General features: G+C 47.3%; 1 protein-coding gene across 3 annotated transcripts in view; it reads right to left on the bottom strand.

Moving 5' to 3' along the window:
* LOC118357873 (semaphorin-4C-like) overlaps nucleotides 1-27370 on the bottom strand; it is a 130945-nt gene that overhangs the window by 38889 nt on the left and 64686 nt on the right. For all 3 annotated transcript variants that reach the window (XM_052479054.1, XM_052479052.1, XM_052479053.1), the window contains exon 2: nucleotides 2624-2817. In XM_052479054.1, coding sequence (XP_052335014.1) covers nucleotides 2624-2726 — 103 coding nt within the window. In that variant the 5' untranslated portion in view covers nucleotides 2727-2817. The remainder of the gene's footprint in view (nucleotides 1-2623; nucleotides 2818-27370) is intronic.

The following is a 27370-nucleotide window of genomic DNA, read 5'->3' as shown; positions in this document are numbered from 1 at the left end:
ATGACGTGGCCTAATCTCCTAAACGGAAAATATTTTGAAGACGAAACATGATGAGCATAGGTTTGGCATAATGGGCAGTTGGTCCCGAACAAAATGGCGTCTAAGCCTGAAAGGTTTTTGAGTTATGGCCATTTTGGGATTAACCTCTTGGGTCGACCCGGGACGCATGCGTCCCATCTAGACATCTGGAAATGCAAATGCGCTACGCTAAATGCTAATAGCTCTCGTTAAAACTCAAACGTTCATTAAAATACACATGCAGGGTACACTCGTTGTGAATCCAGCCAACAAGTCAGATTTTTAAAATGCTTTTCGGCGAAAGCATGAGAAGCTATTATCTGATAGCATGCAACACCCCAAAAGACCCGCAGGGGACGTAAACAAAATAATTAGCATAGTCGGCGCTACACAAAACGCAGAAATAAAATATAAAACATTTATTACCTTTGACGATCTTCTTTGTTGGCACTCCTAGATGTCCCATAAACATCACTATCGGGTCTTTTTTTTAATTAAATCGGTCCATATATAGCCTAGATATCGATCTATGAATACTGTGTGATCAAGGGAAAAAACTGTGTTTTATAACGCAACGTCATTTTTTTTTATTAAAAAGGTTGACGATAAACTTTCACAAAACACTTTGAAATACTTTTGTAATGCAACTTTAGGTATTAGTAAACGTTAATAATCTATCAAATTGATCACGGGGCGATGTATATTCAATAGCTTGACGTCTTCAAATCATGTTCAGAAATTTCTACTCCAAAACATCCTGTCGGAGACCGGAGGAAATGGGTTGTCTCTTCTTCGTTTGATCAAGAAACAAAGCCTAGGCAAATGACAAGACTGGTGACATCGTGTGGAAGCTGTAGGAATTGCAATCTCGGCTCCAGGTAATGTAGTTTCCATTCAACAATACATACAAGTGGTGCATTGATATATTGATATATTTTCCTGCTACTGCCCTGCTACTCATGCCAGGAATATAGTATATGCATATGATTAGTATGTGTGGATAGAAAACACTCAGACGTTTATAAAACTGGATAAATCACGGCTGTGACTATAACAGAACGTGCGTTTCATCGAAAAGTGCAGGAAAATCTGATCACTGAAAATGGGAAAATATATCCATGCGCCACTTCAACCATTGTTAAACGTGAACCACATTAAATGGGGCCGAGGTTGCAATACCTACAGCTTCCACACGATGTCAACAGTCTTGTCATTTGCCTACGATTTGTTTCTTGGTCAAACAGACACAAGGCAGCGCAGTTCTTCCGGTCTCCGACCGGATATTTTGGTTGAGATTTACCCGGACATTATTTCCAGACGTACAGCTATAGAATATACATCGCCTCGTGATCAATTTGATCGCTTATTAACGTTTACTAATACCTAAAGTTGCATTACAAAAGTATTTCGAAGTGTTTTGTGAAAGTTTATCGTCGACTTTTTTAATTTAAAAAAATGACGTTACGTTATAAAACGCTATTTTTTTCGTTGATCACACAGTCTTCATAGATCGATATCTAGGCTATATATGGACCAATTTAATTGAAAAAAGACCCAAAAGTGATGTTTATGGGACATCTAGGAGTGCCAACAAAGAAGATGGTCAAAGGTAATGAATGTTTTATATTTTATTTGTGCGTTTTGTGTAGCGCCGACTAAGCTAATTATTTTGTTTACGTCCCCTGCGGGTCTTTTGGGGTGTTACTTGAAGCATTGCGAAGAGCTGCTGGCAAAACGCACGAAAGTGCTGTTTGAATGAATGCTTACGAGCCTGCTGATGCCTACCATCGCTCACTCAGACTGCTCTATCAAATATCAAAACATAGAGTTAATTATAACATAATAACACACAGAAATATGAGCCTTTGGTCATTAATATGGTAGAATCCGGAAACAAAACATTTATACTTTCATTGAAATACGGAACTGTTCCGTATTTTATCTAACGGGTGGCATCCCTAAGTCTAAATATTGCTGTTACATTGTACAACCTTCAATGTTATGCCTTAATTATGTACAATTCTGGCAAATTAATTACGGTCTTTGTTAGGAATAAATGGACTTCACACAGTTCACAACGGGTCAGGTGACCCAAACTGCTGCATATACCCTGAGAAGTGACACAATTACCCAAATTATAAGAAATTCATGTTCGCAGGCAATATCAACTAAATATGCAGGTTTAAAAATATATACTTGTGTATTGATTTTAAAGAAAGTCATTGATATTTATGGTTAGGTTTGGTGCAACGGCAGTGCTAAATCATCACCCGTTTGGTGAAGTAGGCTGTGATTCGATGAGAAATTAACAGGCACTGCATCGATTATATGAAACGCAGGACACGCTAGATAAACTAGTAATATCATCAACCATGTGTAGTTAAGAATGTGTTCTTAACTAACTTGCCTAGTTAAATAAAGGTGTAAACATTTTTTTATTATTTTTTTTAAATTGGCCAAATCGGTGTCCAAAAATACTGATTTCCGATTGTTATGAAAACTTCAAATCGGCCATTCTGATTAATCTGTTGACCTCTACTATGGACCCTGGTTGAAAGCAGTGCACTATAGTGTGAATAGGGTTTCACTTCAGGTAGACACTCACCATGATATCTGACGGTCTTGCGTGGTATTGGGTTCCAGTTGAGACTCAACGACTTCTCCCAACCAATCAGAAGAAGCAACATCAGGACCTTAGCCTCACCCATGGCTCCGATAGAGTCTCAGCGAGGACGTTGATTCGCTGGTTGATGTTGAGTGACAGTGGAGATAGACAGTGTGGGAACAGCCTCTAGCAGCCTGCCAAAGACAGATAAAAAATAAAGTAAGTTAAAGCGTCATGAACAACAACCACTATGTCTCCCCAGCCGAGCAGCAGGACGACATTCACAAACGGTTTTAAATACCTTTATGGACCGTAAAGAAAATCACACTGAAAAACTATCACCCTCAGGCACTTAAGGAAATCATGAATGTCAAAGATATAATGGAATAAGTGGATATATGGAGACTTAAATAACCTGACCCAGTGAGATATACATGGTGGAGGCTTATTCAAGCTAGTCGTCTTCATTACTTTCTTATGTTATTTTCTCTGGCACCAAAAGTTAAAGTGTTGATAGGGTACAGAATGCGGTCGGACCATCACATAATTGGCATATATATTACTCTTACAGAATTTCCATGTGGGAGAGTATATTGGAAATGTCATCAAAGCCTACAGGATGATAACTTATTTTTAACTAGGACGAAATAATTTATAACAGATTTTTTTCTGACATAACAAAGGTACAGCAAATCCCCTTATTGTACGGGACACTTTTAAATATGCCATTACAGGCCATGCAATTCAGTACTCATCTATAAAACAAAAGCAATTCAGATCAAAAGAGTCCATATTAACAAAGGAAATTGAAGAACTAGCAGTACAGATAGATAGCAATAAAACTGTACCATAGAGGCACATAATAAGTTAGAGGAAAAACAAAAAGAAATGGAGGAACTTATTCAAGAAAGATCCAGTATAATATATTATAAAAATAAAGTGAACTGGATGGAATATGGGGAAAAATGCACCAAATTATTATTCAATCGTCAACATAGAAATGCTTTGTAACAAGTTTTATTGAAACTTGTTACAAATGATGGAGTCACTCACGATTCACCAAACAATACTTTGAAAGAGGAAAGCCTTATTTAGCCTTTTGCGTGTAGGGGGCAGTATTTTTGTTTTTGGTTAAAAAACGTACCCATTTGAAACGGCTTATTTATCAGCCCTGGAAACTAGAATATGCATATAATTGTCAGATTAGGATAGAAAACACTATAAAGTTTCCAAATCTGTACAAATATTGTCTGTGAGTATAACAGAACTGATATTGCAGGCGAAAACCTGAGGGAAATCCAATCAGGAAGTGCCTCTTATTTTGAAACCTCTCTGTTCCTATGCATGCCTATCCTCCATTTAAAGGGATATCAACCATATTCCTTTTTCTATGGCTTCCCTAAGGTGTCAACAATCTTGAGACATGGTTTCAGGCTTTCATTTAGAAAAATGAACGTGAAAGATCACATTGCGTAAGTGGATAGGTGGGGGTTCTCAGAGTGAGTTTTGCGCTACAGAGTAAAGCGGCCATTGTTTCTCCCGGTGTTACTGAAAAACCTACACACCCGGTTGATATATTATCGAATATATATTTTAAAAACAACCTGAGGATTGATTATAAAAATGTTTGACATGTTTCTGTGGACATTATGGATATTATTTGGAATACACGTCTGCGTTGTCGTGACCACTCTCTCCTGTGGATTTCTGAACATAACGCGACAAACAAACGGAGGTATTTTGGGTAAAAAAATCATTTTTATGGAACAAAAGGAACATTTGTTGTGTAACTGGTAGTCTCGTGAGTGAAAACATCCGAAGATCATCAAAGGAAAATGATTAATTTGATTGCTTTTCTGATTTTCGTGACCTAGCTATTTAATGCTTAGTGTACATAATGTTATGTTGTGCTTTCGATAAATTTACACAAACGCTTGGATTGCTTTCAGTGTAAAGCATAATTTCAAAATCTGAGACGACAGGTGGATTAACAAAAGGCTAAACTGTGTTTTGTAATATAGCACTTGTCATTTCATGAATATGAATATTTTTTAGTAATATTATTTGACTGTGGCACTATGCTATTCAGCGGTTGCTGACTAAAATAATCCCGCTAACGGGATGGGTAGCATCATGAAGTTAACAGGCAAGTCAGTTAAGAACATATTCTTATTTTCAATGATGGCCTAGGAACGGTGGGTTAACTGCCTTGTTCAGGGGCAGAACGACAGATTTTTACCTTGTCAGCTCGGCGATTCAATCTTTCAACCTTACAGTTAACTAGTCCAACGCTCTAACCACCTACCTAACATTGCACTCCACGAGGAGCGTGCCTGTTACGCGAATGCAGTAAGAAGCCAAGGTAAATTGCTAGCTAGCATTAAACGTACCTTATAAAAAACAATCAATCAATCATTCATAATCACTAGTTAACTACACATGGTTGATGATATTACTAGTTTATCTAGCGTGTCCTGCGTTGCATATAATTGATGCGGTGCGCATTCGCGGAAAAAGGACCGTCGTTGCTCCAACGTGTACCATAAACTTTCTTAAAATCAATACACAAGTATATATTTTTAAACCTGCATATTTAGTTAATATTGCCTGCTAACATGAATTTCTTTTAACTAGGTAAATTGTGTCACTTCTTTTGCAACAGAGTCAGGGTATATGCAGCAGTTTGGGCCGCCTGGCTCGTTGCAAACTGTGTGAAGACTATTTCTTCCTAACAAAGACAGCCAACTTCGCCAAACGGGGGATTTAAATGTTTTTTTTAACCTTTATTTAACTAGGCAAGTCAGTTAAGAACAAATTCTTATTTTCAATGACGGCCTAGGAACAGTGGGTTAACTGCCTGTTCAGGGGCAGACTGACAGATTTGTACCTTGTCAGCTCGGGGATTTGAACTTGCAACCTTCCGGTTACTAGTCCAACACTCTAACGCTCTAGCACTAGGCTACCTTGCCGCCCCAACAAAAGCGCATTTGCGAAAAAAGCACAATCGTTGCACGACTGTACCTAACCATAAACATCAATGACTTTCTTAAAATTAATACACAGAAGTATATATTTTTAAACCTGCATATTTAGCTAAAAGAAATCCAGGTTAGCAGGCAATATTAACCAGGTGAAATTGTGTCACTTCTCTTGCATTCATTGCACGCAGATTCATGGTATATGCAACAGTTTGGGCCGCCTGGCTTGTTGCGAACTAATTTGCCAGAATTTTACATAATTATGACATAACATTGAAGGTTGTACAATGTAACAGCAATATTTAGACTTAGGGATGCCACCCATTAGATAAAATACGTAACAGTTCCGTATTTCACTGAAAGAATAAACGTTTTGTTTTCTAAATGATAGTTTCCGGATTCGACCATATTACTGACCAAAGGCTCGTATTTGTGTGTGTTATGTTATAATTAAGTCTATGATTTGATATTTGATAGAGCAGTCTGAGTGAGCGATGGTAGGCAGCAGCAGGCTCGAAAGCATTCATTCAAACAGCACTTTCATGCGTTTTGCCAGCAGCTCTTCGCAATGCTTCAAGCATTGAGCTGTTTATGACTTCAAGCCTATCAACTGAGATTAGGCTGGTGTAACCAATGTGAAATGGCTAGCTAGTTAGCGGGGTGCGCGCTAATAACGTTTCAAACGTCACTTGCTCTGAGACTTGGAGTAGTTGTTCCCCTTGCTCTGCAAGGGCCGCCCGCGGCTTTTGTGGAGCGATGGGTAACGATGCTTCGAGGGTGGCTGTTGTCAATGTGTTCCTGGTTAGAGCCCAGGTAGGGGCGAGGAGAGGGACTTAAGCTATACTGTTACACTGGCAATACTAAAGTGCCTATAAGAACATCCAATAGTCTAAGGTATATGAAATACAAATGGTAGAGAGAAATAGTACTATAAATACAACCTAAAACCTCTTACCTTGGAATATTGAAGTCTCATATTAAAAGGAACCACCAGCTTTCATATGTTCTAATGTTCTGAGCAAGGAACCTAAACATTAGCTTTTTTACATGGCACATATTGCACTTTTACTTTTCTCCAACACTGTTTTTGCATTATTTAAACCAAATTGAACATGTTTCATTATTTATTTGAGGCTAAATGTATTTTTATTGATGTATTGATGGTAAGTCAAAATACGTGTTCACTCAGTATTGTTGTAATTGTCATTACAAATAAATAAAAATAGCTGATTTAATCGGTATCGGCTTTTTTTGGTCCTCCAATAATCGGTACCGGCATTGAAAAATCATAATCGGTCGACCTCTAACATGGTAGACACAATCTTCACAGCCCTGTAGATTTTGCCGTGAGGAGGCAGAGTCATTAGATCATTTATTTTGGTCCTGTCCATATGTAGCTTGTTTTTGGTCACTGTTACGCACGCCTCTATGAAGAGGGAACGCAACACCCTGCTACAACTAAACTCTCCGTGAAGTGAAGGTATGGACTGTAGGTGCGAGTAAGAATGACAACAGGCAGAATGTGGTACCGTTTACAAGGACTTTATTCCTTTACACGGTAATATAGGGAAAAGGGGCTGGACGGAACCAAAGCAAAGAAAGTAAATCTCAAAGCCCCCCCCTCTCCTATCTTACCTGCCTACCCACTACTTACCTAATTTAGCACCACCTGGTGCCCTAACCAAAATACAGGGGGTGGTCCGCCCAGGTCTTACCTAGTGTGCCTAGACAGAGAATATGCTACGGGTATATGTATGCCCGCGGGCCTCTTGCCTAAGCACTCCCTAGGTGCCTTCCCCTTCCCCCCTGGGAACAAATGAAACAGAATATTAAACAATTTTCACAAACAAACTAAGAAACAAAGGACATCAAATAAGCTCTATCTGAGCAACAAACTCACAAAACATACCAACTCTCAGCAATGAACTCCCAGCAAAATCAACCTCTAGCAAAATCTCTCTAGCAAAATCTCTCTAGCAAAATCTCTCTAGCAAAATCTCTCTAGCAAAATCTCTGCAGTGACCTCCCAGCAATGACCTCCCAGCAATGACCTCCCAGCAATGACCTCCCAGCAATGACCTCCCAGCAATGACCTCCCAGCAATGACCTCCCAGCAAAACTCTCTAGCAAAAACTCTCTAGCAAATCTACATCCAGCAAAATCTCTCTCTCCTGAACAGGCTTTTATATAGCTTCAGATTGAATGGGTAATTGGAGACAGCTGTCTTGAAGAGGGGGCGGAGTCAGCTCTCCAATTAGCCCTGGAGTCGACCAATCAGCTGCTTGAGGGATTTCAGGAAGCCATTTCCTAAAATAAACACATGCAAACATACAAACTACAACACATAAACTGGGGAACGTAACAGTCACAGGTCCAGGAATGGCTGAAGAATTGCAACATTTACCTAGAACTAACGCTGCAAATAGCAATACTGGGTGACTTGAAAAGTCATAGTTAATCGATTATTAATATAATAATTATTTGAGCAAAAATGTTTCTTTAATTTACAATCTATAGAAACTAGGAGAATAGAAAGGTTTTAGAAATCCAAAATGGATGGTGTTAAGAGATAGATGGGAGGGGTTGAATGGAGCTGAAGGGTGGGACGAATAACAATAAGATAACAAATGTTGTCAAGATCGTTGGAAGCATACTCGGACCATCGTGCAGCATGATCTGGGTTCCACATCTTTTATTAGAAATAAGTGAACCACACAACAAACAATAAAGACTAAACAAACCGTGATGACAATGGCGTGCTACCATGCAACTACACATAACAATATCCCACAAAACACAGGTGGAAAGAAGATCTCTAAATATGACCCCCAATTAGAGACAACGATTACCAGCTGCCTCTAATTGGGAATCATACAAAATCACCAACAAAGACAAACAAAACTAAAACCCCACATAGAAATAATAAACTAGACTAACCCCCAGTCACGCCCTGACCTACTCTACCATAGAAAATAAGGGATCTCTATGGTCAGGACGTGACAGTACCCCCTCAAGTTGCGGACTCCAGCCGCAAAACGGGAGGGTTAGGGGGGGTGTCTGGTGTCGGAGTCTGTAACATGTAAATAGGCTCAGAACGTTTGTGAAATAGCACAGTTACAAATAGAAATCAAACTGGATGGACATCAGAAAGAGAGGAAGGACTAAAAACAAACAAAATATAACTATTGTAAAATAGACGGTCTGTAAAATGTGGATAGTATGTATAAACTGAAGGAAGAAGCCTAAGTGTTATTGTTTTTTAGTTTACTCCAATTGGGCGAGGGGTGGTAGGGTTTGTGGGGAATATTAAAGGAAAATAAATCAATCAATCAATAAGAAAAATAAACATCTTATCAGAGTTCTGTCAAGCCAATTCAAAGACAGTTATTACATTGAAACACCAGGTAGCAAAGTTAATGTGTGTTGGCAGCCCGTCAACCAGACACAGAAAATGAATGTCAAAGCAAGGACAATTCAACACACAATGTAGTGGATGATAATTCTCCTAAATGGTTATGTCAAACAACAAACTTGTTTTGTCTTTGACAGTCGATGCTAACAGCAGCCTGTTTTAATAATGGAGGTTAACAATACAAACATTACCACAGACGCAGTTTGAAAACACTCAAAATGCAACAGGAGGACACTATAAAACGTATCCCACTTTCCCTCCTTCTGTGGAATCGTCATTCCACACCTGCTGGTGTCCATCAGAGAGCCAAATCAACACTTTGATGCTGTTTGCTGATTTGAGAAGGTTGACTTCTAAATGTGCATAAAATGTCAAGTTGTGTTTACTCTTGGAGATGGATGAAAAATGTCTGTCTGCGCCGATGCATTTCATTGCTCGATATAAGTCAGCCCCAAATGTTACGTGAATTTGAAATGTCTGCTTTAATGGGCAGACTTTGTTTCCAGTTTGCCATTCAGGAGACGGGGGTGTGAATTTAGATGCAAAGCCTGTACAGCACATTCTGCACCCAATCTGACTTCTATTGATTTAGTTTTTGGGAAAGAAAGAGCAGCCACACAGAGAAAGTCCAAGATGATCTAAATGTGCTTTAAATGACTGGACTTAGTGGAGGGCCGGGATAAAACTATTTGATGACTTACAGCTCACAGTTCTGACTTCAGCTTTTATTGGATCGATGGAGAGGCCTTTGGCTTAGGGTTGAGTAGAGGAAGAGAGGGGGAGGAAGGAATGGCGAGAGAGAGAGAGAGAGAGAGAGAGAGAGAGAGAGAGAGGAGGGAAATAGAGAAAGAGAGCCTGTGTGTTTAGAAACATGGAGGGTGTCTGGAACCAGCAGCGAAAGGCTTCACATTATCTCCCAAGCTGCTGAGTGTCCTCAAATCTCAAATGTCCTCAAATCTCTCCTCTTTTTTTCACTCTTTCTGCTGAGAGATAAGACATTGACTGAGTGAGCACCCTGGAGGTCGGATTAAGAGGAATAGCCCTGTGTAAACATACTGTAGCTGGGGGAGGTGAGGGTAGAGAGATGGGTGAGGGTGGACTCAGGGTGTCTCTTCTCAAAAGCCTATAGCAGATTCAAACTCAGGGAACTGCTAAGCTTTGCAAAACATGTCTGTCATGACTGTAGCTATTTCCCAGACAGACAGGCAGACAGGCAGGCAGACAGGCAGGCAGGCAGACAGGCAGGCAGACAGGCAGGCAGACAGGGAAGCAGACAGCAGGATTGTGTTGAATTCAGAATTGAATTGAGAATGCCTCAAATTCCAATTCAATTCTTGAATTTGAATTGAACTAGTAAACAGGATACAGAATTGCAATTGGAATTTTAATTAAAGGAAATATAATTGAATTCAGTGAAATGAAATGAAATGAAATTCAAACGCCTCTTCTATTCTATATTAGGTGTAGTCTAATCAAATATACATTTTGTACATAAAACATCCAACACGTCATTATATACATGTATATTAAATACTGTTGACACATCTGATTTTCAGGAAAAAAATCTTTAAATAAATTCTCAAGGAAAACAAAACCTGAGTGAATATTATAGGTTATTATATTTCATTAATCACAAACATTTAGTTAAATATGGGGGAAATACTGCATTTTGTAGAATGCGTTAGTTTAACCCTCAAGTTGACCCTAAAACCTTAAAAAATAAGCCAAACAAATGAAATGGTTGGTGAAAATAGGCTAAAAGAGTTAATGAACACTGTTTCCAGAGAAAAGTGATATATTCGTTGGTATCTGGAAGTACTACCAGTGAGATTCAATGAAACTCTCATGTTCTATGACTAAGTGGAATTTATTTGAAATGCACAGAATAAATTATACTTCCTGTCACGCAAATTCAAAACAGGCAGACAGGCAGGCAGACAGACAGACAGACAGGCAGGCAGACAGACAGACAGGCAGGCAGGCAGGCAGGCAGGCAGGCAGGCAGGCAGACAGGCAGGCAGGCAGGCAGGCAGGCAGGCAGAGGCAGACAGGCAGGCAGACAGGCAGACAGGCAGGCAGACAGGCAGACAGGCAGGCAGGCAGGCAGGCAGACAGGCAGGCAGGCAGGCAGGCAGGCAGGCAGACAGGCAGGCAGGCAGACAGGCAGACAGGCAGACAGGCAGACAGGCAGGCAGGCAGGCAGGCAGGCAGGCAGGCAGGCAGACAGGCCTCCTGGCTGTATCCAATCACCTTTTTTAATGATTGGTGGTGGGGACTTGTTTTCACTGGACTGCCTAATGACGTTCAACAAATTAGAAACGACACGGCAGGCTAATAATATCAGTCAGTGTTCCGACAATCGCTAGCTAATTAGTCTGACGTTGAGAGAGAAAAAAGGCACATGTTCTGACTCTGCTGCTTCAGCCAAGTCACCCAGGGGGAAAACACACCGATGTTTCTTCCGATGGGGATGGATGGATGTTTGGGAAAGGATTAGGATTAGGAAAGAGGGGCGCCTAGGATAGGAAGTGAGCTGGGCGGAATCTCCATTCTTAAGTGTTTTTAATCTCTCTGGTCAACCTCTGTCCTTCTCATGCCCTCACTTCCTGTTCATCGCTTCCTCCTTTCTCATCGCTGATGACGAGGTATCGTGACCTTTGAACCCATGATCTTTCCAGAAGTCACAGATGGCAGAGAGAGGTCACTGACTGTGACGTGCCACTACATTAGAGTGGAGCAGGCCACGCCGGACGGATGTACAAAGAACCACACCTTCCCCATCGTCTCTCCAACCCCAAAACAAATACATCTATACAGCAGCACACTGTCAAAGCACTTTCTTTCTGCCTTTCTCTCTCTCTCCCTCCCTGCCCTTCTCTCTCCCTCCCTGCCCTTCTCTCCCCCTCCCTGCCCTTCTCTCCCCCTCCCTGCCCTTCTCTCTCCCTCCCTGCCCTTCTCTCTCCCTCCCTGCCCTTCTCTCCCCCCTCCCTGCCTTTCTCTCTCTCTCCCTCCCTGCCCTTCTCTCTCCCTCCCTGCCCTTCTCCCCCTCCCTGCCCTTCTCTCCCCCTCCCTGCCCTTCTCTCCCCCCTCCCTGCCCTTCTCTCTCCCTCCCTGCCCTTCTCTCTCCCTCCCTGCCCTTCTCTCCCCCTCCCTGCCCTTCTCTCCCCCCTCCCTGCCCTTCTCTCCCCTCCCTTCCTCCCTCCCTGCCCTTCTCTCTCCCTCCCTGCCCTTCTCTCCCCCTCCCTCCCTGCCCTACTCCCTCCCTCCCTGCCCTTCTCTCCCCCTCCCTCCCTTTTCTCTCTCCCTCCCTCCCTGCCTTACTCTCTCCCTCCCTCCCCTACTCTCTCCCTCCCTCCCCTACTCTCTCCCTCCCTCCCTGACCTATTCTCTTCCTCCCTCCCTGCCCTTCTCTCCCCCTCCCTGCCCTTCTCTCCCCTCCCTTCCTCCCTCCCTGCCCTTCTCTCCCCCTCCCTCCCTGCCCCTACTCCCTCCCTCCCTGCCCTTCTCTCCCCCTCCCTCCCTCCCTTTTCTCTCTCCCTCCCTCCCTCCCCTACTCTCTCCCTCCCTCCCTGACCTATTCTCTTCCTCCCTCCCTCCCTGCCCTTCTCCCTCCATCCCCTCTCCTCTCCCCCTCCCTCCCTCCCTCCCTCCCTCCCTCCCTCCCTCCCCCTCCCTCCCTCCCTCCCTCCCTCCATCCCCTTCTCTCTCCCTCCCTGCCCTTCTCCCTCCCTCTCTCCCTCCCTCCCTGCCTTTCTCTCTCTCTCCCTCCCTCCCTCCCTGCCCTTCTCTCCCCCTCCCACTTTCCCTGCCCTTCTCCCTCCCTTCTCCCTCCCTCCCTTCTCCCTCCCTCCCTCCCTCCCTCCCTCCCTCCCTCCCTCCCTCCCTCCCTCCCTCCCTCCCTCCCTCCCTCCCTCCCTCCCTCCCTCCCTGCCTTCTTTCTCTCTCACTCTCTGTCCTACTCTCTCCATCCATCCATCCCTCCTTCCCTTCCCCCTCCGTCCCTGCCCTTCTCTCTCCCTCGCTCCCTCCCTCCCTCCGTCCCTGCCCTTCTCCCTCCCTCCCTCCCTGCCTTCTTTCTCTCTCACTCTCTGTCCTACTCTCTCCCTGCCCTTCCCTCCCTCCCTCCCTGCCCTTCTCTCTCACTCACTCTCTGTCCTACTCTCTCCCTGCCCTTCCCTCCCTCCCTCCCTGCCCTTCTCCCTCCCTCCCTCCCTGCCTCCCCTTCCCTCCCTCCCTCCCTCCCTGCCCTTCTCCCTCCCTGCCCTCCCCTTCTCTCTCCCTCCCTCCTGCCTCCCCTTCCCTCCCTGCCCTTCTCTCTCACTCACTCCCTGCCCTACTCCCTCCCTCCCTGCCCTTCTCCCTCCCTCCCTCCCTCCCTCCCTCCCTGCCTTCTTTCTCTCTCACTCTCTGTCCTACTCTCTCCATCCATCCCTCCCTTAATTCTCTCCCTTCCCCCTCCCTCCCTGCCCTTCTCTCTCCCTCCCTGCCCTTCTCCCTGCCCTCCCCTTCTCTCTCCCTGCCTCCCCTTCCCTCCCTCCCTGCCCTTCTCTCTCCCTCCCTCCCTGCCCTTCTCTCCCCCTCCTTCCCTCACTCCCTCCCCTCCCTCCCTGCCCTTCTCTCTCTCTCCCTCCCTCCCTGCCCTTCTCTCTCTCTCCCTCCCTCCCTGCCCTTCTCTCCCCCTCCCACCCTCCCGCCCCCCTGCCCTTCTCTCTCCATCCCTCCCTGCCCTTCTCTTCCCCCTCCCTGCCCTTCTCTCTCCTCCCTCCCTCCCTCCCTGCCCTACTCCCACCCTCCCTGCCCTTCTCCCTCACTCTCTGTCCTACTCTCTCCATCCATCCCTCCCTTTCCCCCTCCCTCCCTGCCCTTCTCTCTCCCTCCCTCCCTCCCTGCTCTTCTCCCTCCCTGCCCTCCCCTTCTCTCTCCCTCCCTCCCCTTCCCTCCCTCCCTCCCTGCCCTTCTCTCTCACTCACTCTCTGTCCTACTCTCTCCCTGCCCTCCCTCCCTCCCTGCCCTTCTCCCTCCCTCCCTCCCTCCCTCCCCTCCCCCTCCCTCCCTCCCTCCCTCCCTCCCTCCCTCCGTCCCTGCCCTTCTCCCTCCCTCCCCCTCCCTCCCTGCCTTCTTTCTCTCTCACTCTCTGTCCTACTCTCTCCATCCATCCCTCCCTTCCCTTCTCTCCCCTCCCCCTCCCTTCCTCCCTCCCTGCCCTTCTCTCCCCCTCCCACCCTCCCTGCCTTTCTCCCTCCCTCAATCCCTGCCCTTCTCCCTCCCTCCCTGCCCTTCTCCCTCCCTCCCTCCCTCCGTCCCTGCCCTTCTCCCTCCCTCCCCCTGCCTTCTTTCTCTCTCACTCTCTGTCCTACTCTCTCCATCCATCCCTCCCTTCCCTTCTCTCCCTTCCCCCCCCTCCCTCCCTCCCTCCCCCTCCCTCCCTGCCATTCTCTCCCTCACTCTCTGTCCTACTCTCTCCATCCATCCCTCCCTTAATTCTCTCCCTCCTCCCTCCCTCCCTGCCCTTCTCTCTCCCTCCCTGCCCTCCTCCCTGCCCTCCCCTTCTCTCTCCCTCCCTCCCTGCCTCCCCTTCCTCCCTGCCCTTCTTCCTCCCTCCCTCCCTGCCCTTCTCTCTCCCTCCCTGCCCTCCTCCCTGCCCTCCCCTCCCCTTCTCTCTCCCTCCCTCCCTGCCTCCCCTTCCCTCCCTCCCTGCCCTTCTTTCTCACTCAATCCCTGCCCCCTCCCTCCCTGCCCTTCTCTCCCCCTCCTTCCCTCCCTCCCTCCCTGACCTTCTCTCCCCCTCCCTCCCTGCCCTTCTCTCTCCCTCCCTCCCTGCCCTTCTCTCTCTCTCCCTCCCTCCCTGCCTTTCTCTCCCCCTCCCACCCTCCCGCCCTCCCTCCCTGCCCTTCTCTCTCTCTCTCCCCTCCCTGCTCTCTCTCTCTCCCCTCCCTGCCCTCCCTCCCTCCCTCCCTCCCTCCCCCTTCTCCCTCCCTCCCTGCCCTTCTCTCTCTCTCCCTGCCTCCCTGCCCTTCTCTCTCCCTGCCTCCCTGCCCTTCTTCCTGCCCTTCTCTCTCTCTCTCTCTCTCCCCCTCCCGCCCTCCCTGCCCTTCTCCCTCCCTCCCTCCCTCCATCCCTCCCTTCTCCCTCCCTCCCTGCCCTTCTCTCTCCCTGCCTCCCTGCCCTTCTTCCTGCCCTCTCTCTCTCGCTCTCTCTCTCCCCCTCCCGCCCTCCCTGCCCTTCTCCCTCCCTCCCTCCCTGCCCTTCTCTCTCCCTCACTCTCTGTCCTACTCTCTCCCTCCCTCCCTCCCTCCCCTTCTCTCTCCCTCCCTCCCCTTCCCCCTCCCTCCCTCCCTGCCCTTCTCTCTCAATCACTCTCTGCCCTTCTCTCTCCCTGCCTCCCTGCCCTTCTCTCTCCCTGCCTCGCTGCCCTTCTTCCTGCCTCCCTGCCCTTCTCCCGCCCTCCCTGCCCTTCTCTCTCTCTCCCCCTCCCGCCCTCCCTGCCCTTCTCCCTCCCTCCCTCCCTGCCCCTTCTCTCTCCCTCACTCTCTATCCTACTCTCTCCATCCATCCCTCCCTTCTCTCTCCCTCCCTGCCCTTCTCTCTCTCTCCCCCTCCCGCCCTCCCTGCCCTTCTCCCTCCCTCCCTCCCTGCCCCTTCTCTCTCCCTCACTCTCTGTCCTACTCTCTCCATCCATCCCTCCCTTCTCTCTCCCTCCCTCCCTGCCCTTCTCTCTCTCTCTCCCCCTCCCGCCCTCCCTGCCCCTTCTCCCTCCCTCCCTCCCTGCCCTTCTCTCTCCCTGCCCTTCTTCCTGCCTCCCTGCCCTTCTCCCGCCCTCCCTGCCCTTCTCTCCCCCTCCCGCCTTCCCCTCCCTCCCTCCATCCCTCCATCCCTCTCTCCCTGCCCTTCTCTCCCCCTCCCACCCTCCTCTCCCTCTCTCCCTCCCTGCCCTTCTCTCCCCTCCCGCCCTCCCTCCCTCCTCTCCCCTCCCTCCCCCTGCCCTTCTCTCCCCTCCCGCCCTCCTCTCCCTCCCTCCCTCCCTGCCCTTCTCTCTCCATCCCTCCCTGCCCTCCTCTCCCCTCCCGCCCCTCCTCTCCCTCTCTCCCTCCCTGCCCTTCTCTCCCCTCCCTCCCTCCCTGCCCTTCTCTCTCCATCCATCCCTCCCTGCCGTTCTCTCTCTGAGGGAGCAGGATCAAACACTCTCCATGATATGAGCAAAACAGCTTAAGGAAACTTTTATGGAACATTTCCACTCAGTCTCAAAATAAGTTTAAAGACTGTCTAGGGGTAGTAGAGGTGTATCAACTTGAGCACAAACACACATGGATTCAAGTACACACACACACACACACACACACACACACACACACACACACACACACACACACACACACACACACACACACACACACACACACACACACACACACACACACACACACACACACACACACCCAGCCACCAGAGGGTTGCGTGTGAGTAGAGCCCTCCAGACAGCAAGCAGGAAGTGAGAGGTCATGACCTGCCGTGGTGCACTGCTTTATTCTGACCTGCTAGGCTGGCACATGAACAGTCCTCCTTGACCCAGCTCTGACACTGTTTGTCCTGTTGTCCTGAACAAAGCATCAGCTGATGGCTGAGTGTACTTGTGTGTGTGTGTGTGAGAGATAGTGTTGAAGACAAAGTGAGCGTGGGTGTTAAAGAGCTGTATCTACCAGACAGCATGAAATACTGTGTCCTTGGATGTGTGTGTGTGTGTGTGTATGCGTGTGTATGTGACGTACAGGCAGATTATGCAGAGTTTGTATGAGAGCAGGCTTAGATGAAAGCGTGATAATGAAAGGGGGTTTGATCAGCTGCAGGCTGGGCGTGTGTGTGTCTCATGGGAGGAGAGCATCCATCCCCACAAGCCACAGACACACACTTCCTGCCAACATCTCAATGTATCGCTCATGTCCCCATACTGTCACTACAGTACCTGTACACAAGCCCACTCATCTCTACTACATCATGTACGGTCTAGTTAACTGACCAGGGCTGGGGCCAATTCTATTTCTTTATTCAGACAGTTCAGGGGATGATTGAAATTGAAATTCAATCCACGACCTGAACGTTGCCAATTATTTTTCAATGTGGACATTCTCATTCGTGAAATACATGTAATCCAACCCTAATGACCAGTCAACAATCGAAAACGATGTAAGAAACCACAGCCCTGTCCCCTACCAGACATAAGGTATATATCACTATATACAGTTGAAGTTGGACGTTTACATACACCTTAGCCAAATACATTTAAACTCAGTTTTTCACAATTCCTGACATTTAATCCTAGTAAAAATTCCCTGTTTTAGGTCAGTTACGATCACCACTTTGTTTAAAGAATGTGAAATGTCAGAATAATTCAGCATTTATTTGTATCATCACATTCCCAGTGGGTCAGAAGTTTACATACACCCAATTAGTATTTGGTAGCATTGTCTTTAAATTGTTGAACTTTGGTCAAATGTTTCAGGTAGCCTACCACAAGCTTCCCACAATAAGTTGGGGGAATTTTTGCCCATTCCTCCTGACAGAGCTGGTGTAACTGAATCAGGTTTGTAGGCCTCCTCGCACATGCTTTTTCAGTTCTGCCCACAAATTGTCTATAGGATTCACTTTGTTGTCCTTAAGCCATTTTGCCACAACTTTGGAAGTATGCTTGCGGTCATTCTCCATTTGGAAGATCCATTTGCGACCAAGCTTTAACTTCCTGACTGATGTCTTGAGATGTTGCTTCAATACATCCACATCATTTTCCTACGTCATGATGCCATCTATTTTGTGAAGTGCACTAGTCCCTCCTGCAGCAAAGCACCCCCAAAACATGATGCTGCCACCCCTTTGCTTCACGGTTGGGATGGTGTTCTTCGGCTTGCAAGCCTCCCCATTTTCCTCCAAACATAACGATGGTCATTATGACCAAACAATTCTATTTTTGTTTCATCAGACCAGAGGACATTTCTCCAAAAAGTACAATCTTTGTCCCCATGTGCAGTTGCAAACCTTAGTCTGGCTTTTTTTATGGAGGTTTTGGAGCAGTGGCTTCTTCCTTGCTGAGCGGCCTTTCAGGTTATGTCGATATAGGACTTGTTCTACTGTGGATATAGATAATTTTGTACATGTTTCCTCCAGTATCTTCACAAGGTCCTTTGCTGTTGTTCTGGGATTGATTTGCACATTTCTCACCAAAGTACGTTCATCTCTCGGAGACAGAATGCGTCTCCTTCCTGAGCGGCATGACGGCTGCGTGGTCCCATGGTGTTTATACTTGTGTACTATTGTTTGTACAGATGAACGTGGTACCTTCAGGCGTTCGGAAATTGCTCCTAAGGATGAACCAGACTTGTGGAGGTCAACCATTTTTTCCAAGGTCTTGGCTGATTTCTTTTGATTTTCCCATGATGTCAAGCAAAGAGGCACTGAGTTTGAAGGTAGGCCTTGAAAAACATCCACAGGTACACCCCCAATTGACTCAAATGATGTCAATTAGCCTAACAGAATATTCTAAAGCCATGACATCATTGACATCATCAGCTATGACATCATTCTGGATTTTTTTCAAGCTATTTAAAGGCACAGTCAACTTAGAGTATGTAAACTTCTGACCCACTGGAATTGTGACACAGTGAATTATAAGTGAAATAATTTGTCTGTAAACAATTGTTGGAAAAACGACTTGTCATGCACAAAGTAGATGTCCTAACCGACTTGCCAAAACTATAGTTTGTTAACAAGAAATTTGTGGAGTGGTTGAAAAACGAGTTTTAATGACTCCAACCTAAGTGTATGTAAACTTCCGACTTCAACTGTAGCTAGCCTAGCTACTGTACTTCAGATCAGTGTCCCCAGGCCCTCATCCTCCTAGGAATCCTCCGGGGACTGTCTGCTACAGTAGAGGCCCCCCCTCCCCTGGTGGGGGGGCTCTAGTGTAGCAGACAATCCCCGGAGATGGCCCACCACTACCCAGCCCCCCAGGGCTCTCCATGCCTCAGTGCTCCAGCCATCCTGCGGTCATAATAATAATACCTTGATCAAGGCCTTGATCTGTTCCATCAGGCCAACGGCTGGCCGTCATTAGAGCTGAAATGGATCAAACCGCCCTGTGACCAGAGCACAGCTCAGCTCATTTCAATCACACAGGAGTTAACCAGACTACTAGAAATCCATCTGGCTCAGAGTGGATAGCTCTTTGATACACAGACACACGCGCAATCTCTGTCTCTGTCTGTCTGTCTCTCTGTCTGTCTCGCTCACACAACCTGTCTCTGTCTGTCTCTCTGTCTGTCTCGCTCACACAACCAGTCTCTGTCTGTCTCTCTGTCTGTAACTGTCTCGCTCATACATACTGTCACTGTCTGTCTCTCTGTCTGTCTCGCTCACACAACCTCTCTCTGTCTATCTCTCTGTCTGTCTCTCTGTCTGTCTCGCTCACACAACCTGTCTCTGTCTGTCTCTTTCACACAACCTGTCTGTCTGTCTCTTTCACACAACCTGTCTGTCTGTCTCTCTGTAACTGTCTCGCTCATACATACTGTCACTGTCTGTCTCTCTGTCTGTCTCACTCACACAACCTCTCTCTGTCTGTCTCTCTGTCTCTGTCTGTCTCTCTGTCTGTCTCGCTCACGCAACCTGTCTCTGTCTGTCTCTCTGTCTGTCTCTGTCTCTCTGTCTGTCTCGCTCACACAACCTGTCTCTGTCTGTCTCGCTCACACAACTTGTCTCTGTCTGTCTCTCTGTCTGTCTCTCTGTCTGTCTCGCTCACACAACCTGTCTCTCTCACACATACTGTCTCTGTCTGTCTCTCTGTCTGTCTCGCTCACACAACCTGTCTCTGTCTGTCTGTCTCTCTGTCTGTCTCGCTCACACAACCTGTCTCTGTCTGTCTCTATCTGTTTCTCTCACACATACTGTCTCTGTCTGTTTCTCTCACACATACTGTCTCTGTCTGTCTCTATCTGTTTCTCTCACACATACTGTCTCTGTCTGTTTCTCTCACACATACTGTCTCTGTCTGTCTCTATCTGTTTCTCTCACACATACCGTCTCTGTCTGTTTCTCTCACACATACTGTCTCTGTCTGTTTCTCTCACACATACTGTCTCTCTGTCTCTGTTTCTCTCACACATACTGTCTCTGTCTGTTTCTCTCACACATACTGTCTCTGTCTGTCTCTATCTGTTTCTCTCACACATACTGTCTCTGTCTGTTTCTCTCACACATACTGTCTCTGTCTGTCTCTATCTGTTTCTCTCACACATACTGTCTCTGTCTGTCTCTATCTGTTTCTCTCACACATACTGTCTCTGTCTGTTTCTCTCACACATACTGTCTCTGTCTCTCTCTATCTGTTTCTCTCACACATACTGTCTCTGTCTGTCTCTATCTGTTTCTCTCACACATACTGTCTCTGTTTGTCTCTGTCTGTTTCTCTCACACATACTGTCTCTGTCTGTCTCTATCTGTTTCTCTCACACATACTGTCTCTGTTTGTCTCTGTCTGTTTCTCTCACACATACTCTCTGTCTGTCTCTATCTGTTTCTCTCACACATACTGTCTCTGTTTGTCTCTGTCTGTTTCTCTCACACATACTCTCTGTCTGTCTCTATATGTTTCTCTCACACATACTGTCTCTATCTGTTTCTCTCATACATACTGTCTCTGTCTGTCTCTATCTGTTTCTCTCACACATAGTGTCTCTGTCTGTCTCTATCTGTTTCTCTCACACATACTGTCTCTATCTGTTTCTCTCACACATACTGTCTCTATCTGTTTCACTCACACATACTGTCTCTGTCTGTCTCTATCTGTTTCTCTCACACATACTGTCTCTGTCTGTCTCTATCTGTTTCTCTCACACATACTGTCTCTGTCTGTCTCTATCTGTTTCTCTCACACATACTGTCTCTATCTGTTTCTCTCACACATACTGTCTCTGTCTGTCTCTATCTGTTTCTCTCACACATACTGTCTCTGTCTGTCTCTATCTGTTTTTCTCACACACACTGTCTCTGTCTGTTTCTCTGTCGGACTCTGTCTCTGTTTCTCTGTCGGACTCTGTCTCTGTTTCTCTGTTGGACTGTCTCTGTTTCTCTGTCGGACTCTGTCTCTGTTTCTCTGTCAGACTCTGTCTCTGTTTCTCTGTCAGACTGTCTCTGTTTCTCTGTCAGACTGTCTCTGTCTGTCTCTGTCTCTGTTTCTCTGTCAGACTGTCTCTGTTTCTCTGTCAGACTGTCTCTGTCTCTGTCTGTCTCTATCTGTTTCTCTGTTGTCTCTGTCTGGACTGTCTCTGTTTCTCTGTCAGACTGTCTCTGTTTCTCTGTCAGACTGTCTCTGTCTTTCTCTGTCTCTGGACTCTGTCTCTGTCTCTGTCAGACTTCTCTGTCAGACTCTGTTTCTCTGTCGGACTTCTCTGTCAGACTGTCAGACTCTGTTTCTCTGTCAGACTGTCTCTGTTTCTCTGTCAGACTCTGTCTCTGTTTCTCTGTCAGACTCTGTCTCTGTTTCTCTGTCAGACTGTCTCTGTTTCTCTGTCAGACTGTCTGTTTCTCTGTCAGACTGTCTCTGTCACTCTGTTCTGTTTCTCTGTCAGACTGTCTCTGTCAGACTGTCTCTGTTTCTCTGTCGGAGACTGTCTCTGTTTCTCTGTGTTTCTCTGTCGGACTGTCTCTGTTTCTCTGTCTGTCTCTGTTTCTCTGTTTCTCTGTCGGACTGTCTCTGTTTCTCTGTCTCTGTTTCTCTGTCAGACTGTCTCTGTTTCTCTGTCGGACTGTCTCTGTTTCTCTGTCGGACTGTCTCTGTTTCTCTGTCGGACTGTCTCTGTTTCTCTGTCAGACTGTCTCTGTTTCTCTGTCGGACTGTCTCTGTTTCTCTGTCGGACTGTCTCTGTTTCTCTGTCGGACTGTCTCTGTTTCTCTGTCGGACTGTCTCTGTTTCTCTGTCGGACTCTGTCTCTGTTTCTCTGTCGGACTGTCTCTGTTTCTCTGTCGGACTGTCTCTGTTTCTCTGTCGGACTGTCTCTGTTTCTCTGTCGGACTGTCTCTGTTTCTCTGTCGGACTGTCTCTGTTTCTCTGTTTCTCTGTCGGACTGTCTCTGTTTCTCTGTCAGACTGTCTCTGTTTCTCTGTCGGACTCTGTCTCTGTTTCTCCGTCGGACTGTCTCTCTTTCTCTGTCGGTCTCTGTCTCTGTTTCTCTGTCAGACTGTCTCTGTTTCTCTGTCGGACTGTCTCTGTTTCTCTGTCGGACTGTCTCTGTTTCTCTGTCGGACTGTCTCTGTTTCTCTGTCGGACTGTCTCTGTTTCTCTGTCGGACTGTCTCTGTTTCTCTGTCGGATACTCTGTCAGACTGTATCTGTTTCTCTACAGTACCTGTCTGAACTCTCTCTGTCGGACTGTCTCTCTCTCTCTGACCTTGTGCTGGCAGTCATTCTGTTTCTCTGTCAGACACTGCTTTTTGTGATGAGCATGCTCTGAGACTGTGTTTCTCTGAGAGACCTGCGGAAGATCACGTGCATGTTGCACCCTGCCCTGCCTTTGAATCGCTCTCTCTCTCTCTGTGTGTGTGTGATTTCACCGCTCGATCGTCTGTGCTGCAGGCATTGTACTCGCTCATTAACACCAGCCAGCATAACCACGTGTGAGAGCTTCACAAGCAAACACAACACACACACACACATCTGCTGCATCGCTCACACTCACTAACCCCTCATTATGAGACAAACAGATAGAGTATGCATAGACACACATCTGGCTCTGACAGAACACGATAGAAAAACATGTACACAATATGCTCATCACACACCAACGCATCGCCTACCTATCATCAAACATCAAGTAGAAAGAAGCACAAACCATACTAGTCATACTTTCTTTCTGAGACATAAAAAACAGATTTAAACCAACAATACACAATTTTTTCCCACATTCTTTTAAGCTCATTAAAAGTTGTTTTTCAATTTTGTACTTCAGGGCCGAATCAAAACAGAATACACAAGTCCTACCTAATATGAATGACTGTATCCACGCCAGCAGGCATTTGAATATTGCCTTATTTAATTGAGAGAGTGGAGAAGGAAGAGTGGAGATAACAGTGTTGTTGTGCTCTGTTCTGCTCTCTGGCTCTATAGGAGGAGACCGCCCACCCAGCTGCTAGGGGGATAATTGTACTTTAGCCCCCTACTCATCCTCCCTCTCTTCCTCCATCCCTCCCCACCACTCTCTCCTCCTCCCCACCTGACTGCTAGGCCCAGCTCATACTGTGTCCAGTGCAGAGCCCTCTCTCTCACAGACAGGGACCAGAGTCCTACTGAGCCCAGTGCAGAGCCCTCTCTCTCACAGACAGGGACCAGAGTCCTACTGAGCCCAGTGCAGAGCCCTCTCTCTCACAGGCAGGGACCAGGGTCCTACTGAGCCCAGTGCAGAGCCCTCTCTCTCACAGACAGGGACCAGGGTCCTACTGAGCCCAGTGCAGAGCCCTCTCCCTCACAGACAGGGACCAGTGTCCTACTGAGCCCAGTGCAGAGCCCTCACAGACAGGGACCAGGGGACTCAGTGAGAAAGGTTAAGCCTAGCTGGACTTTCACTAGCCCACACTAAGAGAAAGAAGGAGATTGAAAAGGGAGGAGGGAGGAGAGAGAGAGGAGAGGTGAGAGAGGGATGGGAGAGGAGGAGAGATTGAGAGAAGCGATAATTATATACGAAGGAGAGATGGATATATAGAGAGGGAGAGGAATAGAATGGAAAGAGAGAGAAGGAACAACTGAAATAAAGAGAAGAGCGAACAGAAAAGGTAGAGAGCGTGGAGACTGAGTTAGCTGTTATACGATTTGAGCTCCTTTTTGAATCCATTAAGGGGAAATGGTGCTGTGAGCCGAGAGGCTGCATCAGTGCTCGGTTTCACTCTGGTATTACCTTGCTTTACATTAAGTGAGCCTGGCTTGCTCTGTCTAACATTTTCCCCTGATCAATGAGCTGAGAGGGGGGTGGGGGTGAGGAAATGGGGGTGGTGAGGCGAAGCGGTCTTACGGGAAGATAAGACGGAAGATAAGAGCAAACATATCTGCTGCTGGCTCACACCCACCATAGAGGGAGGGAGGGATACAGTTCCTGGTTACTCTCATTACCAGGATGATGGGCTGAGTGAGGTTGTGTGTGTGTGTGTTTGTGTTTGTGTTTGTGTGTAATGTGTCTGAGTGTGCTCCTTTGTTTCTATTTGTCGGTCACAAAAGGCAGTTGTCTCTTCCCTATAGTGTATTACGCTGTCTCTCAACCACCCTCCTCTTTTCCTGCTTTCTCTTCTTCTACCCCCATACCCCTCCTCTTTTCCTGCTTTCTCTTCTTCTACCCCATACCTCTCCTCTTTTCCTGCTTTCTCTTCTTCTACCCCCATACCCATCCCCTTTTCCTGCTTTCTCTTCTTCTACCCCCATACCCCTCCCCTTTTCCTGCTTTCTCTTCTTCTACCCCCATACCCCTCCCCTTTTCCTGCTTTCTCTTCTTCTACCCCATACCTCTCCTCTTTTCCTGCTTTCTCTTCTTCTACCCCCATACCCCTCCTCTATTCCTGCTTTCTCTTGTTCAACCCCCATACCCCTCCTCTTTTCCTGCTTTCTCTTCTTCTACCCCCATACCCCTCCCCTTTTCCTGCTTTCTCTTCTTCTACCCCCATACCCCTCCCCTTTTCCTGCTTTCTCTTCTTCTACCCCCATACCCCTCCTCTTTTCCTGCTTTCTCTTCTTCTACCCCCATACCCCTCCCCTTTTCCTGCTTTCTCTTCTTCTACCCCCATACCCCTCCCCTTTTCCTGCTTTCTCTTCTTCTACCCCCATACCCCTCCTCTTTTCCTGCTTTCTCTTCTTCTACCCCCATACCCCTCCCCTTTTCCTGCTTTCTCTTCTTCTACCCCCATACCCCTCCCCTTTTCCTGCTTTCGCTTCTTCTACCCCCATACCCCTCCCCTTTTCCTGCTTTCTCTTCTTCTACCCCCATACCTCTCCTCTTTTCCTGCTTTCTCTTCTTCTACCCCCATACCCCTCCTCTATTCCTGCTTTCTCTTCTTCTACCCCCATACCCCTCCCCCTTTTCCTGCTTTCTCTTCTTCTACCCCATACCCCCTCCTCTTTTCCTGCTTTCTCTTCTTCTACCCCCATACCCCTCCCCTTTTCCTGCTTTCTCTTCTTCTACCCCCATACCTCTCCTCTTTTCCTGCTTTCTCTTGTTCTACCCCATACCCCTCCCCTTTTCCTGCTTTCTCTTCTTCTACCCCCATACCCCTCCTCTTTTCCTGCTTTCTCTTCTTCTACCCCCATACCCCTCCCTTTTCCTGCTTTCTCTTCTTCTACCCCCATACCCCCCTTTTCCTGCTTTCTTCTTTACCCCCATACCCCTCCCTTTTCCTGCTTTCTTCTTCTACCCCCATACCCCTCCCCTTTTCCTGCTTTCTCTTCTTCTACCCCCATACCCCTCTTTTCCTGCTTTCGCTTCTTCTACCCCCATACCCCTCACCTTTTCCTGCTTTCTCTTCTTCTACCCCCATACCCCTCCCCTTTTCCTGCTTTCTCTTCTTCTACCCCCATACCCCTCCCCTTTTCCTGCTTTCTCTTCTTCTACCCCATACCCTCCTCTTTTCCTGCTTTCTCTTCTTCTACCCCCATACCCCTCCCCTTTTCCTGCTTTCTCTTCTTCTACCCCCATACCCCTCCCCTTTTCCTGCTTTCCCTTCTTCTACCCCATACCCCTCCTCTTTTCCTGCTTTCTCTTCTTCTACCCCCATACCCCTCCCCTTTTCCTGCTTTCTCTTCTTCTACCCCCATACCCCTCCTCTTTTCCTGCTTTCGCTTCTTCTACCCCATACCCCTCCCCTTTTCCTGCTTTCTCTTCTTCTACCCCCATACCCCTCCCCTTTTCCTGCTTTCTCTTCTTCTACCCCCATACCCCTCCTCTTTTCCTGCTTTCTCTTCTTCTACCCCCATACCCCTCCTCTTTTCCTGCTTTCTCTTCTTCTACCCCCATACCCCTCCCCTTTTCCTGCTTTCTCTTCTTCTACCCCCATACCCCTCCCCTTTTCCTGCTTTCGCTTCTTCTACCCCCATACCCCTCCCCTTTTCCTGCTTTCTCTTCTTCTACCCCCATACCCCTCCCCTTTTCCTGCTTTCTCTTCTTCTACCCCCATACCCCTCCCCTTTTCCTGCTTTCTCTTCTTCTACCCCCATACCTCTCCTCTTTTCCTGCTTTCTCTTCTTCTACCCCCATACCCCTCCCGTTTTCCTGCTTTCGCTTCTTCTACCCCCATACCCCTCCCCTTTTCCTGCTTTCTCTTCTTCTACCCCCATACCCCTCCCCTTTTCCTGCTTTCTCTTCTTCTACCCCATACCCCTCCCCCTTTTCCTGCTTTCTCTTCTTTACCCCCATACCCCTCCCCTTTTCCTGCTTTCTCTTCTTCTACCCCCATACCCCATACCCCTCCCTTTTCCTGCTTTCTCTTCTTCTACCCCCATACCTCTCCTCTTTTCCTGCTTTTGCTTCTTCTACCCCCATACCCCTCCACTTTTCCTGCTTTCTCTTCTTCTACCCCCATACCCTCCTCTTTTCCTGCTTTTGCTTCTTCTACCCCCATACCCCTCCTCTTTTCCTGCTTTCTCTTCTTCTACCCCCATACCCCTCCCCTTTTCCTGCTTTCTCTTCTTCTACCCCCATACCTCTCCTCTTTTCCTGCTTTCTCTTCTTCTACCCCCATACCTCTCCCCTTTTCCTGCTTTCTCTTCTTCTACCCCATACCCCTCCTCTTTTCCTGCTTTCTCTTCTTCTACCCCCATACCCCTCCCCTTTTCCTGCTTTCTCTTCTTCTACCCCCATACCTCTCCTCTTTTCCTGCTTTCTCTTCTTCTACCCCCATACCCCTCCACTTTTCCTGCTTTCTCTTCTTCTACCCCCATACCCCTCCTCTTTTCCTGCTTTCGCTTCTTCTACCCCCATACCCCTCCTCTTTTCCTGCTTTCTCTTCTTCTACCCCCATACCCCTCCCCTTTTCCTGCTTTCTCTTCTTCTACCCCATACCTCTCCTCTTTTCCTGCTTTCTCTTCTTCTACCCCCATACCCCTCCTCTATTCCTGCTTTCTCTTGTTCAACCCCCATACCCCTCCTCTTTTCCTGCTTTCTCTTCTTCTACCCCCATACCCCTCCCCTTTTCCTGCTTTCTCTTCTTCTACCCCATACCTCTCCTCTTTTCCTGCTTTCTCTTCTTCTACCCCCATACCCCTCCTCTATTCCTGCTTTCTCTTGTTCAACCCCCATACCCCTCCCCTTTTCCTGCTTTCTCTTCTTCTACCCCATACCTC

Source organism: Oncorhynchus keta, chromosome 25, assembly GCF_023373465.1.
Source record: "Oncorhynchus keta strain PuntledgeMale-10-30-2019 chromosome 25, Oket_V2, whole genome shotgun sequence".
Lineage (NCBI taxonomy): Eukaryota > Metazoa > Chordata > Actinopteri > Salmoniformes > Salmonidae > Oncorhynchus > Oncorhynchus keta.
This window is presented reverse-complemented; position numbering and strand designations above follow the sequence as displayed.